This window comes from Excalfactoria chinensis, chromosome 8, assembly GCF_039878825.1.
Source record: "Excalfactoria chinensis isolate bCotChi1 chromosome 8, bCotChi1.hap2, whole genome shotgun sequence".
NCBI lineage: Eukaryota > Metazoa > Chordata > Aves > Galliformes > Phasianidae > Excalfactoria > Excalfactoria chinensis.
Window position 1 is genome coordinate 2,626,962 of NC_092832.1, and position 14,424 is coordinate 2,641,385.

The 14,424-nt window shown below is 41.9% G+C and overlaps 1 protein-coding gene across 5 annotated transcripts in view; it reads right to left on the minus strand.

The window, feature by feature from the left end:
* The window catches only part of DNM3 (dynamin 3), a 165,983-nt gene that overhangs the window by 21,871 nt on the left and 129,688 nt on the right, over positions 1–14,424 (minus strand). For all 5 annotated transcript variants that reach the window (XM_072342573.1, XM_072342572.1, XM_072342575.1 and 2 more), the window contains one exon: positions 2,367–2,531. In XM_072342573.1, coding sequence (XP_072198674.1) covers positions 2,367–2,531 — 165 coding nt within the window. The remainder of the gene's footprint in view (positions 1–2,366; positions 2,532–14,424) is intronic.

Consider the following 14,424-nt stretch of genomic DNA (forward strand, 5'->3'; position numbering starts at 1 on the left):
TGGGGGAAGCTGGGCTTGCAAAGAACTCCGATTTATCAGTGGGCAGACTACAAGCAGCAGAAAAGCCTCAGACAATTAACTCCTTAAGGTTGGTAGTAGCAAGTACTTCTGAGTTGTTCTCCTCAGCTGAGATGAATACTAGTGCTGGTTATGGAGCATACAGTACCTGCTCCAAGACCACCCCTCTTGAATAATCTGCGATACCAAGGCACCAAGAACGGATGCTGAGAACTCTGAAATGTGTGTTTTGTTTGTGTATGTTTGAATTTCTAATGGTAACTGAATGCAATTCCATGTGGTAAATGTATTTTCTTCTAAGGTAATCCACCCCTAAGGGAAGAATAAAGGATGCATTTGGAATACAACAGTCTAGGTTTAGGCCTCAAAACATGCTTAGGGACAGCATCTAATTATTTTCTGTACGCTGAGTTTGAATTTGATACTTCCTCTGAATTAAAAGCACTCATTTACAGGCCCACAAAGTGGAAAGGAAGTTCTAGGAGGACTTGGGAGGTAACAATTGTCATGGAAACAAATTCCTTGGGATCAATCTGTTTCCAGACTTTAAAGGCAACAGAAAGTGCAGACGATGATCAGCCAGAGGAAGGGAAGATATTTTCACTTAACTCCTAGCGAGTAGGTTGCACTCCTAAAGACTCTGAAGAACACATGCACTACTCAATGGGACCCACCTTCCCTCACAGCTCCACTACTTTCCAGGTCTTTGAACAACTTTTTGACATGCTTTAGGAATCTTAATTCAAGCATTTCTTTCCCTTTTTAATAGCTCTAGTTTTTGAAAAAATCCTATTTATTATATTTAATATGGTATTTACTGCCTATGCTGCAAAGAAAAAAAGTGCATTAAAGTTTTCAGTCTCGTTCTTTACAGTCTTTTAAAAAGTTTTGACTCTTTGCCATGAATTTAAATTCTGGGATTGAGGCATAGTTGTCAGATCACTCGCAAGTCCAAACACAGCCATGGGCTATGAGGTCAACTGAAAGGTCAATGATGTGGTAAGTACGCTGTTTCTATGTGCCACTGTCAGCCAACATGGCACACGGCAACACCACTCTAACAGTTGATGAGATTGCAAGTACAGAATCTTCTGAGCAAAGCAGGCACTTCAGAGACCCTTAAACTATTCCATATGAGGAGGTGAGTGGCAGAAAATTTAATGTAAACTTCCAAAAGGAGCTGCTCACCAACTCTGCAGTTCATGAAATGAGAGCTGAAAAAAAAAAGGGCTTTTAAAAGGCACTGAAGTTGTGCGAAGTGGAAGAAGCAAGTTGCTAGCTATGACCTGGAAAGAGCAGAGGGAATACACTCACCTTATAAATTCCAGACCACGTCTGATTTCAGGTGGAGGAAAAAAAAAGGCAGCTCCATTGTTCCTGTGCTCTTCTGCAAAAACTCACCCATGATTGGAACATAATTTGGAGTGTGACTTCCCTAAACTTACAAGAATTTGACAGAGTATCTCTTGCCCTCCTGCAAAAATCCTACTCATATTGCATGTCCCTGGAACTGCCAATGAAATTTCCTGTCCAGCCTCCTACCTCTTGAAATTAATGAAATTAATCAGCATAAAAACAGAGGTGACTTCAAGCCAAAAGTAAACAATCCTTTCTTACCAGATTTGTGTTACAACACACTCGTATTTGTAACAACTGATTGGCAAAGGTACTGCCTATAGCTAGCAGGAACTGTGCGCTCCACATTAATTCTTATGGCAGCAATGGCTCTAATAGCCAGCTCAATTCAACAAGTTCCATTCAGTACTCTGACAAAAAGGAAAGGCTGAGATTCTAGCACAGTGGAATAACAGTGATATCTCAAAGCTATTTCTTTAACCAAATAATCTTCAGATCTAAGAAAGACACACGCGATAAATCAAACAACCACATCTGCTTATCTAAACAGCAGTGTCCAAGGCTTCCAGATTTACTCTTTGAAAATGGTATCCAAAAATATAAAGAAACCCAAATAATATAAGAACCGCTTTAAGAAACTGTGACAAAGGACTACAGACTGAAAATCAAGGAGGCACTCCTCCACTCTTAGATGGAGCTCCCAACCCCCTTTTTTACCTTTAAATAATAACATATTCTGATTAAGACACAAGTTTAGTCTTCAGCATGCTGGAATTAGCACTCAGAGCACCATGCCAGACTTTCAGAAGACTGCAGGACTTCGTGCTACTAAAGAAGAACGGAGCATTTTGATTTGGAGCGCGACATTTATGGGATCGTGTTCTTCTCCTCAGTTTGTACTGCTGTTGCTGCGCTGTTCAAGAGGTATGTTTGTACACGTGCAAGAGATCTGACAGGCATTAAAACAGTTTAAAACCATGTCTGGTACTTACATTATTGATCATAAGGTGCATGATTGTTTTCGGTATCAAATCTCGGATACATTTGTTGATAATAGACATGTAGGAGTCCACCAGATTTCGAATCGTTTCCACCTGTCTCTCCAATTGGGGGTCCATTGAAAAATTGTCCGCTTGGCCATTCTCATCATTTTCAGTCTGCATGGAAGAAGAAAGGAAAAGTCAAATATTTCCAATTACAGCAAACTGGAAATATATTGGGGGAAAAAATGGACTTACACTGTAGTAAACCAGTAACACAACTCATAAGAAGAATGTCTGGAGGTCTTCAGATGAAGACGTGTGAAGGTAAATGAAACCCCAAGAAACTATTTCAGATCACAGCCTGCGATATTTCATGTCAAATCTTTTACCATCCACACCCAGCCAGTCTGACTCACGCAGTAGAGCAGTGCTATAAGTCTGGATATTGAATTCTACCCTCCTATGGGGAAAAAACTTCCCTGCTACCCAGAGCTGACTCAACTGTGACAAATTCTGCATTTCAGCCTCAGACTTGTTAGATGTGAACAGCACCTATCTAAGCTAAGGATTTATGAAGGATAGCAGCAAAACATCATTGGTTCCAATGCTCATAACATAAGCTGGTTTATATATTAGAGATCTCTTTACCACCAGACAGAAAAAGAAAGAAAGAAAGAAAGAAAGAAAGAAAGAAAGAAAGAAAGAAAGAAAGAAAGAAAGAAAGAAAGAAAGAAAGAAAGAAAGAAAGAAAGAAAGAAAGAAAGAAAGAAAGAAAGAAAGAAAGAAAGAAAGAAAGAAAGAAAGAAAGAAAGAAAGAAAGAAAGAAAGAAAGAAAGAAAGAAAGGAAGGAAGGAAGAAAGAAAGAAAGGAAGAAAGGAAGTCTTTGTATGTAAACAGGTGACCCAATTAAAGAGAATATGAGGAACTTTAACTGGAAGCTAAAAATTTGGCTTTGGTCTAGCCTGTACAAACCCAGGAAAACTTAAAAGAACAGTAACCATTTGACAACAATCAAACTGCTTTCTGAGGCTAAAAGACACCAAAGGAATGGAATTTTAACCTGTGAAGTAAAAGGGCAATGTCCTTTCCACAAACTCTGACACATAATACTTCTCCCTGAAAACTAAGGCACTTAAGCCATGCTAGCATAAACTAAAATCTAAACCTGATCTGTGGATAGCATGGGACAACAGTAATTGCTTGCAAAAATTAATAAAGTACTAATAAAAACTAGTAATATACCAGCCAGATATCACTACCAGCACAATTCCTTTGACAACATAACACTGAGCTAAAATTTGCACATCACCAGTCCTTTACAGACTCCTCGATCAGTTGGAATTGATAGCCAAACTGTTAGCAAAAGCCCATTGGAGCTGGATAAGCAAATGGCACCAAAGAGGCCTCTCCTTGCACAAAAAGCTGTAGTTGCTGAGCCACAATTACCCTGAACCTGACTTGGAGTACCTTGCTGTGTATACCAAGCACAGTTTGTCCATGTATTCTTACTTCTGCTGCTGCTGTTTGTTTGGTTTTTTTTAATCCTTTCCTTCCTCCCTTCCTCCCTTCCTCCCTTCCTCCCTCCCTCCCTCCCTTCCTTCCTCCCTCCCTCCCTTCCTTCCTCCCTTCCTCCCTTCCTCCCTTCCTCCCTCCCTCCCTCCCTTCCTTCCTCCCTTCCTCCTTTCCTCCCTCCTTTCCTTCCTTCCTTCCTTCCTTCCTTCCTTCCTTCCTTCCTTCCTTCCTTCCTTCCTTCCTTCCTTCCTTCCTTCCTTCCTTCCTTCCTTCCTTCCTTCCTTCCTTCCTTCCTTTCCTTCCTTTCCTTCCTTTCCTTCCTTTCCTTCCTTTCCTTCCTTTCCTTCCTTTCCTTCCTTCCTTCTCTCTGTTTAAATTACAGATTGCAGTAAGATTCTTAGCTGGCTAAGCAGCAAAGTGACAGATGTTTGTCATTATCCTCATCAAGAGAATGAAAAGTAAAAGTAGTAATTTGTCTCTGATCTTAAAGGCAAAGAGTGATACATCTGCAAACATTTAACCTTTTATGTACAAGCACACAGGTGATATTTACAGAAAGTGGATCATACTTCAGGAGCCCATGTCTTGTTTGAAACTGTAACAGAGCTGATTTCATACTGTTGATGTACTACCTCTAAAAATTAAAGTGATTGATCTTTCGTGACTTTACGGTAATTTATTACAAAAGCTCCTGACCTACCACCCCAACTGAAGGCTTTTCGTGCCAGCAAGCACCTTGATGCAAGTGTTGGCATCACACTACACACAACAGAGATGTTTGCTTCTAACAGCTTTCCCCGTTACTGCAGTATGCCCATCAAAGTCATCGGGCTTTTCTCTGTGCCAAGACCAACACTTGAGAATGAGGCTGCCTGTTAATGCTGGGCATCATAACAAGGTAGAAGTGATGGACAAACCCCATTCCATCGTCATTCCCTCTTTCAGAATTTCATTCAATGTCTCAGAAATGCTGGTTTTCTGCCGGAGCATCACAGTGACTCTGACTCCAGTCTCTAACTGTAACTCCAGTTCCAGACATCCTTCAGCCCAGTGCATGCCACTCTGCATTCTGAAAACACAGCAGTGTTTTGCACACATTGCAGAGCGTGCTGGCAGAAGCTGGAATGGAAGCCAAGAGATATCAGCATGCTGAGCAGAAAAGGAAGAAGCCAGCAAATGGTTTATGTGCCTCTATTCCCAAGAGGGAGGGCAGCCACTGTCCCCTTTCAGTGCTCCCCATCCTGAGCCACAACTTGCTAATCCCAATAGCAAAGCATTAGGTGTCAGCATATGAACCTGGGCTGGTTTTGTTCGATTGACTCTTAATACTGCTAACAATTGTTGTCAGAACAGAATATTTTTAATTCAAACCAACACAACTGCAGTCAGTTTAGGAGCTTTTTGAAGCCTACAGCAAAGAAACTATGGAATAAATGAGAGCTAAAAATCAGGTAAATAAAATGAGATTTGCCTGTGGAGAGTGAAATTGAATATCAGATGAAAATACACAAAACTAGATGTAAGAAATAGGAGAAAAAATATACAGAAGAAGGTAATGTGGAAGCCAGGATGGATGGTGCTTTAATTTACATATAGGACACATTGCCACAGAGAGTAAAGAGACGGTCCTTCCTTTCTAAGTTCTCTATATTTGAAGGAACGACAATAATCTCTCTCCCTTCAGCTCTGCAGAAGGTCTCACCTTTCATTAACTGCCTTGCAGGACACAAGCTGCCAGTGAAACACCAAATCCACAGCACGCTACTGTATTACAACCACTCTTCTGTGCTAAAAACATATTAGGGTTGATTAAAGCATCACACGAGAGATAACTAAAAACTGCATGTGAAATTCAAACCCCTTACGTTTGTGGGAATTTTACTGTTAGCTGCAGTGGGAAAAGGATTTTAGCCTACAGATGCATTTTGACCTGAAAAGTTATCTGTCTTCTCAGGACTGTAAACTCCTTGGTGCAAGAGGAAAGACTGAATGTGGTGCAAAGGGAAGGAGGCACGAGTAATTACATGCAATCTAAAGAAAGGAACAGTACCTCGGAACAACAGGATAATTTTTCTGACTGGGGGAATTGTAAGATTGTTGAAGAGCGTCTCAAGAAATATCCAAGAGAACTAATTCCTTCTGAAATTCACAGTGAAGTGGGATAATGCACTGAAAACAGTCCTGAGCTGGCCACACAGAGAGCAATACTTCTAATTTCCATGATTTCATTACATTCAGGGCAGCTGCCAGCATATTTAAGAATGTCTTGTATAACATTCCTGATGTCAGTTCCAAGAAGGAGCATTTGTCTAGCATTTTCATTAGAACGCTGTATCAACCAATTTTGTGTAATCAAAAAGGCATTCAATTAAAAATGACTGAGGGGAAGCAGGCTGGAAGGTGACTGATGAAAGGGTAAAAGCCAAAGCAGCAGCAAAGCAGTGCTCCGCATGCTATGAAATGAAGCCATGGCTACTGTGAGAAACCAGTCCTTTACAAACAACTTTCATATCTTTCATTTGCAGATACGAGTTTGTAACAACAACCACCTGAAAACGAGTTATTCCCACCAGTTCATATTTACACTTGAATTCACAGCTGCTAAACACATAATCTACTCTTATCTTCTCCTATCCAAGCATTAATGCAGCACCACTCAGAAAGTCACATTTGTCCTAAAGCCCCCTGCTTTCTCCTAAGTCTTTTCAACTGATTCTTGATATTCTCTCCTCGGTGCAGCCTGATGCTGTATATGCAATATAGCTAATGTGCCCTCATCTGCACACAGCGTGTCTTTTGCCAGAGGACTTCTGAAACCACATGACAGCTTCATGCAGGGAGGTTTTCTTACTGGAAGGAACCACAAGTAAATGACAATACACTGCTCTTGTGTATGTACAACAAAGCAAGCAGCAGAAAAAGAACATCTCCTGGGTAGCTTGGAAGCTGTTCTTTCCCCTCAGAGAGGGTAACTGCCGCCCTCTTCATGCTTTCAGCATCTCCTGACTCTGAGTTGCTGCTGCCTTTCCTGTCCTACCCACAGGCTGCCCCTTTCAGCAGTGCTGCTTTCATTTGCAGCCCCTCACTGCTCTACACGCAGGTTACCATCCAGGTTTCCCTTGTACCTGGTCTGGCTCACTTCACACCCATGCAGAAGATTGACAGAGCTCAATTTCATTCAGAAGCATTTAAGTATCTGGATTAGCTTAAACCATCTACTTGGATTCTTCTTTGTGGTTGCAGACACTGTATAGCACAGACCACGAGCTGAAACACTCTGCTCAACCCACATGCTGGTCCCCAGATATTTACGTAACTTCAGTGATCCCAAACATTCAGTATCTATGCTAGGCTCTCTCCCTGCCTCCTTCAATCAAGAATCTGATTTGAAACTATGAGACTGAAAGGAATGATATATTACCAGAACTCTGACACATTTGGAGTAACTTTTGTCTTCCAGTTTGTAAGCCTTTAGGGTAGTTTTTGTAAACTTGAGCCTTTTTTCAGCTCAGTGCAGCTCAGGGAAGTTCTTCTAGACTTAAAAACCAAGAGGCAGGGAATGAAGGCATGTCTTCTCCTGCTAAGACTGTGAAACAAAGTACTCGACAAAAAGAGGCAAGGAACGACCAACGAGGATGTCAAGTAATCACGTCAACTCAGTCCCATTTCCTTTTAGAGCAGAGATTTGGATCTTGTGGGTATAAAATCAGATGCCACATATTTCAGACTTCAGCAAAGCTTTTTGACACCATCTCAAATGACGTTTTCATAAAAGGCAGTGTGCTCCCTTTGCAATTACTGGTTTGGGTGAACATTTCCATAGAGAAGCTGTCAGTGGCTCACTGTCAAACTGGAAAGGTTTATAAAGGGGACTTCATATGGGATGTGTTAGTTAATGTGGTTATTAATGCTGTAATGCTCAGGATGGTGGGTTACAGCCTATGCTTATTACGCTTACAGATGAGAAGAAACTCGAGGGAATGTGAATATGTTAGATGACAGGACCAGAATTCACAACGACCTAGAGAAACAGTTTAAAATCTAAATGAAACCCATTATGAATAGAAAATATTTGACTTAGGAATAAATCAGTTATAAACACACAGCATGAGAATGGCCACTTAAGTTGCTCTTCCGCAGAAAGGGAGCTGCATCTGCAGTGGAATATAAACAGAATATTAGTCAACAATGTGCTATTATGAAATCAGTACTATATATCCAAGTTCAGTTGTTACAGTATCAGAAATTCACAGCACATTTTAAGAGCGATCGGAGGAAACAGAGGAGCAGAGATCCTGCATCGAGGCAGGGGAAAGAGCTGGACAACCTCTTGCCCTGCCATCCATTGGGTGACAGTAGGTGAAAAGCAGCACAACATTATGAGCTGGCAACGCTACAACAAGAAAAAGGGTTTCTGACAATAGAAAAAAAAAACAACAGCGATATCTTCTACCGTACTGTCTGTTCTTTACATAAATTGAATAAATAAGAAATGAAAAGCTCAAACATCGCCGCTAAGAGCAATCTCCCCTCAAAGAATCTGTGCTCTGATTTCACCATTTGCTGTACCATGTACATCTCTAACACAAAGAACTTTTACATAACCCTCCCTGCACTGCAGGTTTTGATTCCAGGCCAACAGCTGCCTCATGCCTTTCAGAACAGGCTGCTGGACAAGCAAAAGCAGAAAGAAGCTGGCATAAGGAAAACAGCACCTTTGTTTATAAAACAAATACAACTTTGGAATTTGCAAACTTTTCAGTCAAAGAATTTCCTTGTCATAACAACAGATGAAGTGTCTCATATTTATGGGAGAACACTGGAAAAGAAATACATAGATGGGAGATATCATTGATGTAGCATCTGCCATTCTTTCAGTGCAGAAGAAGCTCAGTGGGCCTTGTGAAGTTTTGAATGGTGGTTGAGTTACCCAGAAATTCAGATCATGATGATGAAGACTCCAAATGTGATGATCGGTTCAGAAGATGTAACTGTACTTTTATAACATGGCACATGAAGCAAACCCCAAAGACAATAGCCTAAAGCAGCAGTGGACATTATCTGTAAAAAGAGCAGAATCAAGAGAAGTTGATGTTGTAGAAGGTAACCAGGGGGTGCCATCATCAGCCAGACCTGAGGATTAGGGCTGTTGGTGGTGGTTTGTAGTTCCCCTGCAAACAGAAACAAATAGATGTCTTGCAGCTTCTACCAGAGAAGATGACACTGACAGTGCTGATCAGGGGAGTAGTAAGAGTCCCCGTGAAGACTGAAATGACACCTTGCCATTCAGCTTTGTTATTTTCCTCCTTACCAAAACTGTTCTTAAATGACAGCTCTTCAAGACATTGGCAGAAATGATTGATACTGAAGACTTTTGCTTAGCAGTATCCACGCAACACACGGTGACTAATGGAGCTTTCCTTTTTCCAGCAACGGTGCATCAGCTTTGGCTGGAGGACTGCACTACCTCATGAGGTTAGAATAAGGCACAGTAAGTGTGCAGTGTCTGGATGGTGGTGAGGGCAAATCTTGAAAAATAATTTGTCCAAAGTTATGCATTTAAAACATTGCTTATGACTTCTTGTGCCTATGTATATAGAAGAGTTGTGTGCTTTTCGCAGATGTGGTCATTTTAGAGGTAGAAGGGAGAAAAATAAGGATAAAAATCACAATTTTATTCCTAGATCTTGTACTGAGATCCTGTTCTATGGTCTTCCTTCAATTCTTCCAGATTCCCAGGCTGGTTTAAACGAATCTGAATACAGAGAGGAGCAGGGCAGAATATGTATCTCCTTGCACCCTGGAAGGGAAGGACTTGGGGGAGGCCTCGCAGTGGAGGAGCTCTGTACAGTGTCCAATGCAGGGACTCTATTAATTATAGCCTTGCCTTTCATTTTTAGCTGATCTCATGCAATGTGTCACCTAGAACTGCACAGTTTTCCATAATTGATGATGTCTAGTAAAATACTCTGAAACTCCCCACTGATAAGCACCTAGACAACACTGGTGTTTCCTCTCTGAGAGGCAAAAGAGGATGTTGAACTGTTTTCACCCCCATGTCCCCCGAGTCATGAGAAGTACCAGAGCTGTCTCCACTGGGCCAGACTAAGCCCTGCTTCACCGCAGACCCAGTGCAGTACCGACAAATGATCTCCATAGTAAATGATGCAAATAAGAAATGTCAGCATGTGCCAAAATTCCTCACTTAATCTTATTGCCAGTTGTATAGTCTGGATAATCAGTAAATAAATTCCTCTAACTTTGCTCAAATCCTTGGGGGCTGAAAACACACAGAGCACTTTCTAATTCATTCTCATTAACCTTCCCAGCTCTAAACAAAGCTATTTCCTACTTTTCCTAGAGTCTGATTTTTTCCACTGGCCTCTACCACACCTGAGTTAGTGGCAATGATTTCTCACTTGTGATTTCTGTTTTGAACTATTATTGTTCCTTCTCCTCACACATATGCTTGCTGGAATAGCACGAATCAGCAAGATTTAAAACCTCTCATTCTCAAGTTTGAAGCCCCTAAAGGGAAATTGCAGTTGTGATGCCAAGGAACACAGTCGTACGTTATTCGACTTTTCCTCAGCCAGGCTGACAGCAGAGGGGGGAGGGAGGGAGGAAGGAAAGGGGAAGGGAGAGGAAGATGGCATTTTAATAGCACCCACACTGATTTCACACAGTTGGATAACTGTGCTCCAGAGCAGCACCATTTCCTTTCCCCTCTGCCTTGCATTCAGTCAATATTACTGAGCCAGACTCTATGGGAAGGATTCTCAATCTTTTTCTCCCAGAATAGACCACATCTTAGTAGGGAAATCTGTCAAGCAGACACCTCCCTCCCAGGCTAGCTGGCTAGCCCAGCTATTACCCCTGGTTTTGACAGACTATTACCATCTCAGGCTTTGCACAGACCACCCCATCGGAATCCCAGATGTGACTAAACGGATCAACATTCCTGCCATGACAAGATGGATTATCCCCTGTTTCTCACCCCAAGTTTCGTAGTCTCTGTAGAACCCGCACTAATTGGCCATCTGAAAAAAATAATAATCAAGAGCAGGTAGGTATTTAATCTAATTGAGCAAGTGAACATACAAGAAGAACCAGAATCTTACACGGATAGATCTACCTTTCCCAGATGTTAGTGGGATGTTAGCCAGAGGCATCTTGGCCAAAGTTCTGCTCAAAAGATTCAGTTTGATAACTCGGGTCCTAGGAATGGGTTTTCCACAAGCTCTGTCAGGCAAAGTCACAGTGGTCCTACGAGTCCTGGCAGGAGCTGTTATCCCAACAGGGCACCACTGATCCCCACCATGTAAACTCCCCGTTTAAGAAGTCCTTTAACTTTGAAAATCTGAGCTGCAACATTCCTGTGGCAGAACTGCCTTGCAGCAGAACAGGAGAGGAATATGAAAACACAGAGAGCTGTACTGAACTGTAACAAATATCACTCAACAAAAGAAATTCACCCATAAAGGAGCATTTGTGTTTCATATGACAGGAACAGAAACTGAACATTACTGGGCAAAATTATTCTCAAGAGAAGAACGGAGTCGTGAGCAACTATGCTACCTAGGACCCTTGATCAAATTAAATTAGATGCTCCTTCCTGACGTGGCTTCCATTTTGTATAAATAGGCCCAAACCTTTCTGAGTATTCTATAAAACTAGTAGAAAGTGAAAGATTTTTTTTTTTCTTTCTCCCTAAAAAAAAATCAAATTGCATTTAAGAGCCAGTGAGATTCCAGTAAGTTAATACAACAAATACTTCATAAGGTCATACTCTTGTTGGCAAAACAAACAACAACAACAACAAAACCAAAAAACTGTAAAGTTTAAACCTTAAATCAGTTTGATCTTCTCTATTTGGGGAAGTTTCAGGGCACCAGAGGCAGCACCCTGCCCCAAGGGCCAAGCAGACACAGGATGGAGCTGATCTGTACAGCTGCGATCCCCTGGATTTATTGGTGCTACAACAACCTTAACCTACTGCTTCAGCCATCTGTTTCTCCAAATCAGCTTTGAAGTGGCCTGTAGCATGCTGATCAGCAGCAAAAGGTACAGTAAAATCACCTGACTTCTCTGACTGTTTCTTGCACTGCACCACACACACAAAGAACCCCGTCCTGTGGCAGCACCATGAAAAGGCAGGCTTCCTTCAGACATGGAGCAGTCACTCACACTCGGATGTATGGACTAGGAATCCTTTTGTCAAGAGGTAAAAAAAGCTGCCACAACACTAGGGCTCTCCTCTCCGCTTGGAGAATTGCTGCCTGCTGAGCAGAGATGGGCAGTCCAAGCAGTGGTTTATCACATCACCCCCATAACTGAACATCTTGCAATACAGCTACAGACACAAAGCTTCACTCTTCTCCCCCCCATGATTCTATTTTAAAATGTTTTCTGCAAAAAAAATTACTGTGAGACAGCTAAATCCAAGGGCGGGCAAGGAACTCGAATCCATGGCCTTCTGGCTTAGAGGTGAGAGTATTCCAAACGGAGCCAAAGTGATGCACACACAATATGCTTTCAAGGTTTTTTGAGAGCTCTGTCGTGATTTAAAAAACACTGAGTCTTTGTGGTACAAACCACAGCACAGGAAAGAAGTGGGGCTCCCTTTTTACTGCTAATTTTAGCTGATGAATTGTTTATAATCTCCTGCAAAATACATACAGCCTTATTCTGCCTTAAAGCAAGGAGGGAACAGCCTTTCAAAACTGATTCTTAATTATAGCATTCCCCTGTGCTGGATGGAATGGAGTCAGGTTCCAAAATTGTGTCAGAGTATATGAAGTGATAAAATGAGGATGGGTGAGCTATTTTTAACCACACGCAAAAACTCTGAGGTCAAAATCCCTGAATTTATAGTCTTACGGCCATATTAAAGCTCATGGGTTATTAAGACCTGCACGGTGAGACTCAAACAGCATTTTATTTGAGACACTCTCTGGCTTCAGCACACATGCTCCCTACTGGTGTGCTGCCAAAGTGGGGCCCCCCAGGGAGCAGCCTTTAAGCACACACATATTCCCATGCCTGCAGGTACTTGGGAGACAAAGGGGATTGGATCTTCCCTAGCAGTGTACTCCCTGCTCTTCCTCTCTTTTCCCAGGACGTTTTTTGAGCCAGAGGCCTGTGCTTCCAGATGGGCAGGAAGCGAGCAGGTCAGAGATAACTTGAGGAACATGAGACAAAAGCACCTGGATTTCTCCTTACTCTGCCCAACCTGGAAAGCTAGCACAGCCTGGAAAGCTAGCACAGCCTGGCCCCAGTGACATCACCTCCTCACAGGCATTACCTGTGAAGGAAGCGGTGCTGCCTTTGCCCCATGAGCTTCTCAGCACTGCCAAGTGATGCTCCTGATCCCAGTCTGATTCATAGCAGCACTTGACTATGGAAAAGCTGTTGCTCCCTACACACACACTGGTTTCTTTCCAGTCACAATCAACATACACTATATCTTTTTAGGAAAGGACAAAAGCTACCACTGAGGAGGAACAAACAGGACAGAATTTCCATGCCTTACAAGTCAAAATAGACGTGGCTCTGAGGCCCTCTTCCCTATCCTTCGTGACAGTCTACAAAAGCTTTGCAGTGTCTTCCTCTGGAAGGTGCAACTTATCTTGAGGCCCAAGCAAAGCCAGTAAAGACATCAGGGTTCCCAGGACACCGCAAAATAATGTGCACCACTTACACTGTCTATTTTGTAAATGAAGAAAGGCTTTACAGGAATCTGTGGCATGGTGGTGAGCAAAAGAGATGTATTATTTTTGGAAAAGACCAGAAGGAGGTTTGGAGCATCAGAGAAAGACAAAAGGCCCTAAGAGCCACTTTCAGGTGAGTACATTGACTTGTCCAATTGTGTAGTTGCATTCATCAAAGTATCACCTAGACTTGCATTTTTTTCCATTCGGACTTCCAGGTAATGGCTGAACATAAAATGCTAATGAATTGTAGATGACCAATGGGAAAATAAAAACACTAGTCAAAACTTATTTTTTTTTTCTTGTTTGCTTATGCATTTGTAAAGCAATGAAAACCCCAGTGTTCACCAAACAACACCTAGTAATAAAATATAAGGCTTAATACAAAAGGACCTAGAGTGCCTTTTAAAAAACAATCTGGCGTTACTGGTTCTGTTAGTAATTCATGTACCCCTGGGTATCGATCAAAAAGGACCTTCTGAAATGGAATCTGTGTTATCAGAAGACTATGATGCACATATCAGCTTCAGAGGCTCTCCCACTCAGAGCAGCTCTGAAGGGATCCGTGTTCCTTATACTTAAGGAATACCTGCATATTTTTTTTTACAAATCCATGTAAAAAATGTACATCCATGTAAATCCATGGTACTATATCATCCTGTAAGCATTAAAGACTCATTCATTCATGTCCTCCTGAAAACCTTTGCCACATCAAAGCGATGCATTGTGAGTTACTTTTGCTTCTATAGCTCAAGGGACATCATTCGTATTTCCCCACTGATTCCCATTTCTTTTTTGAGAATTGTTACCTTCAGGAATTTGGCCTCATTTACCTCCAGCTGAAG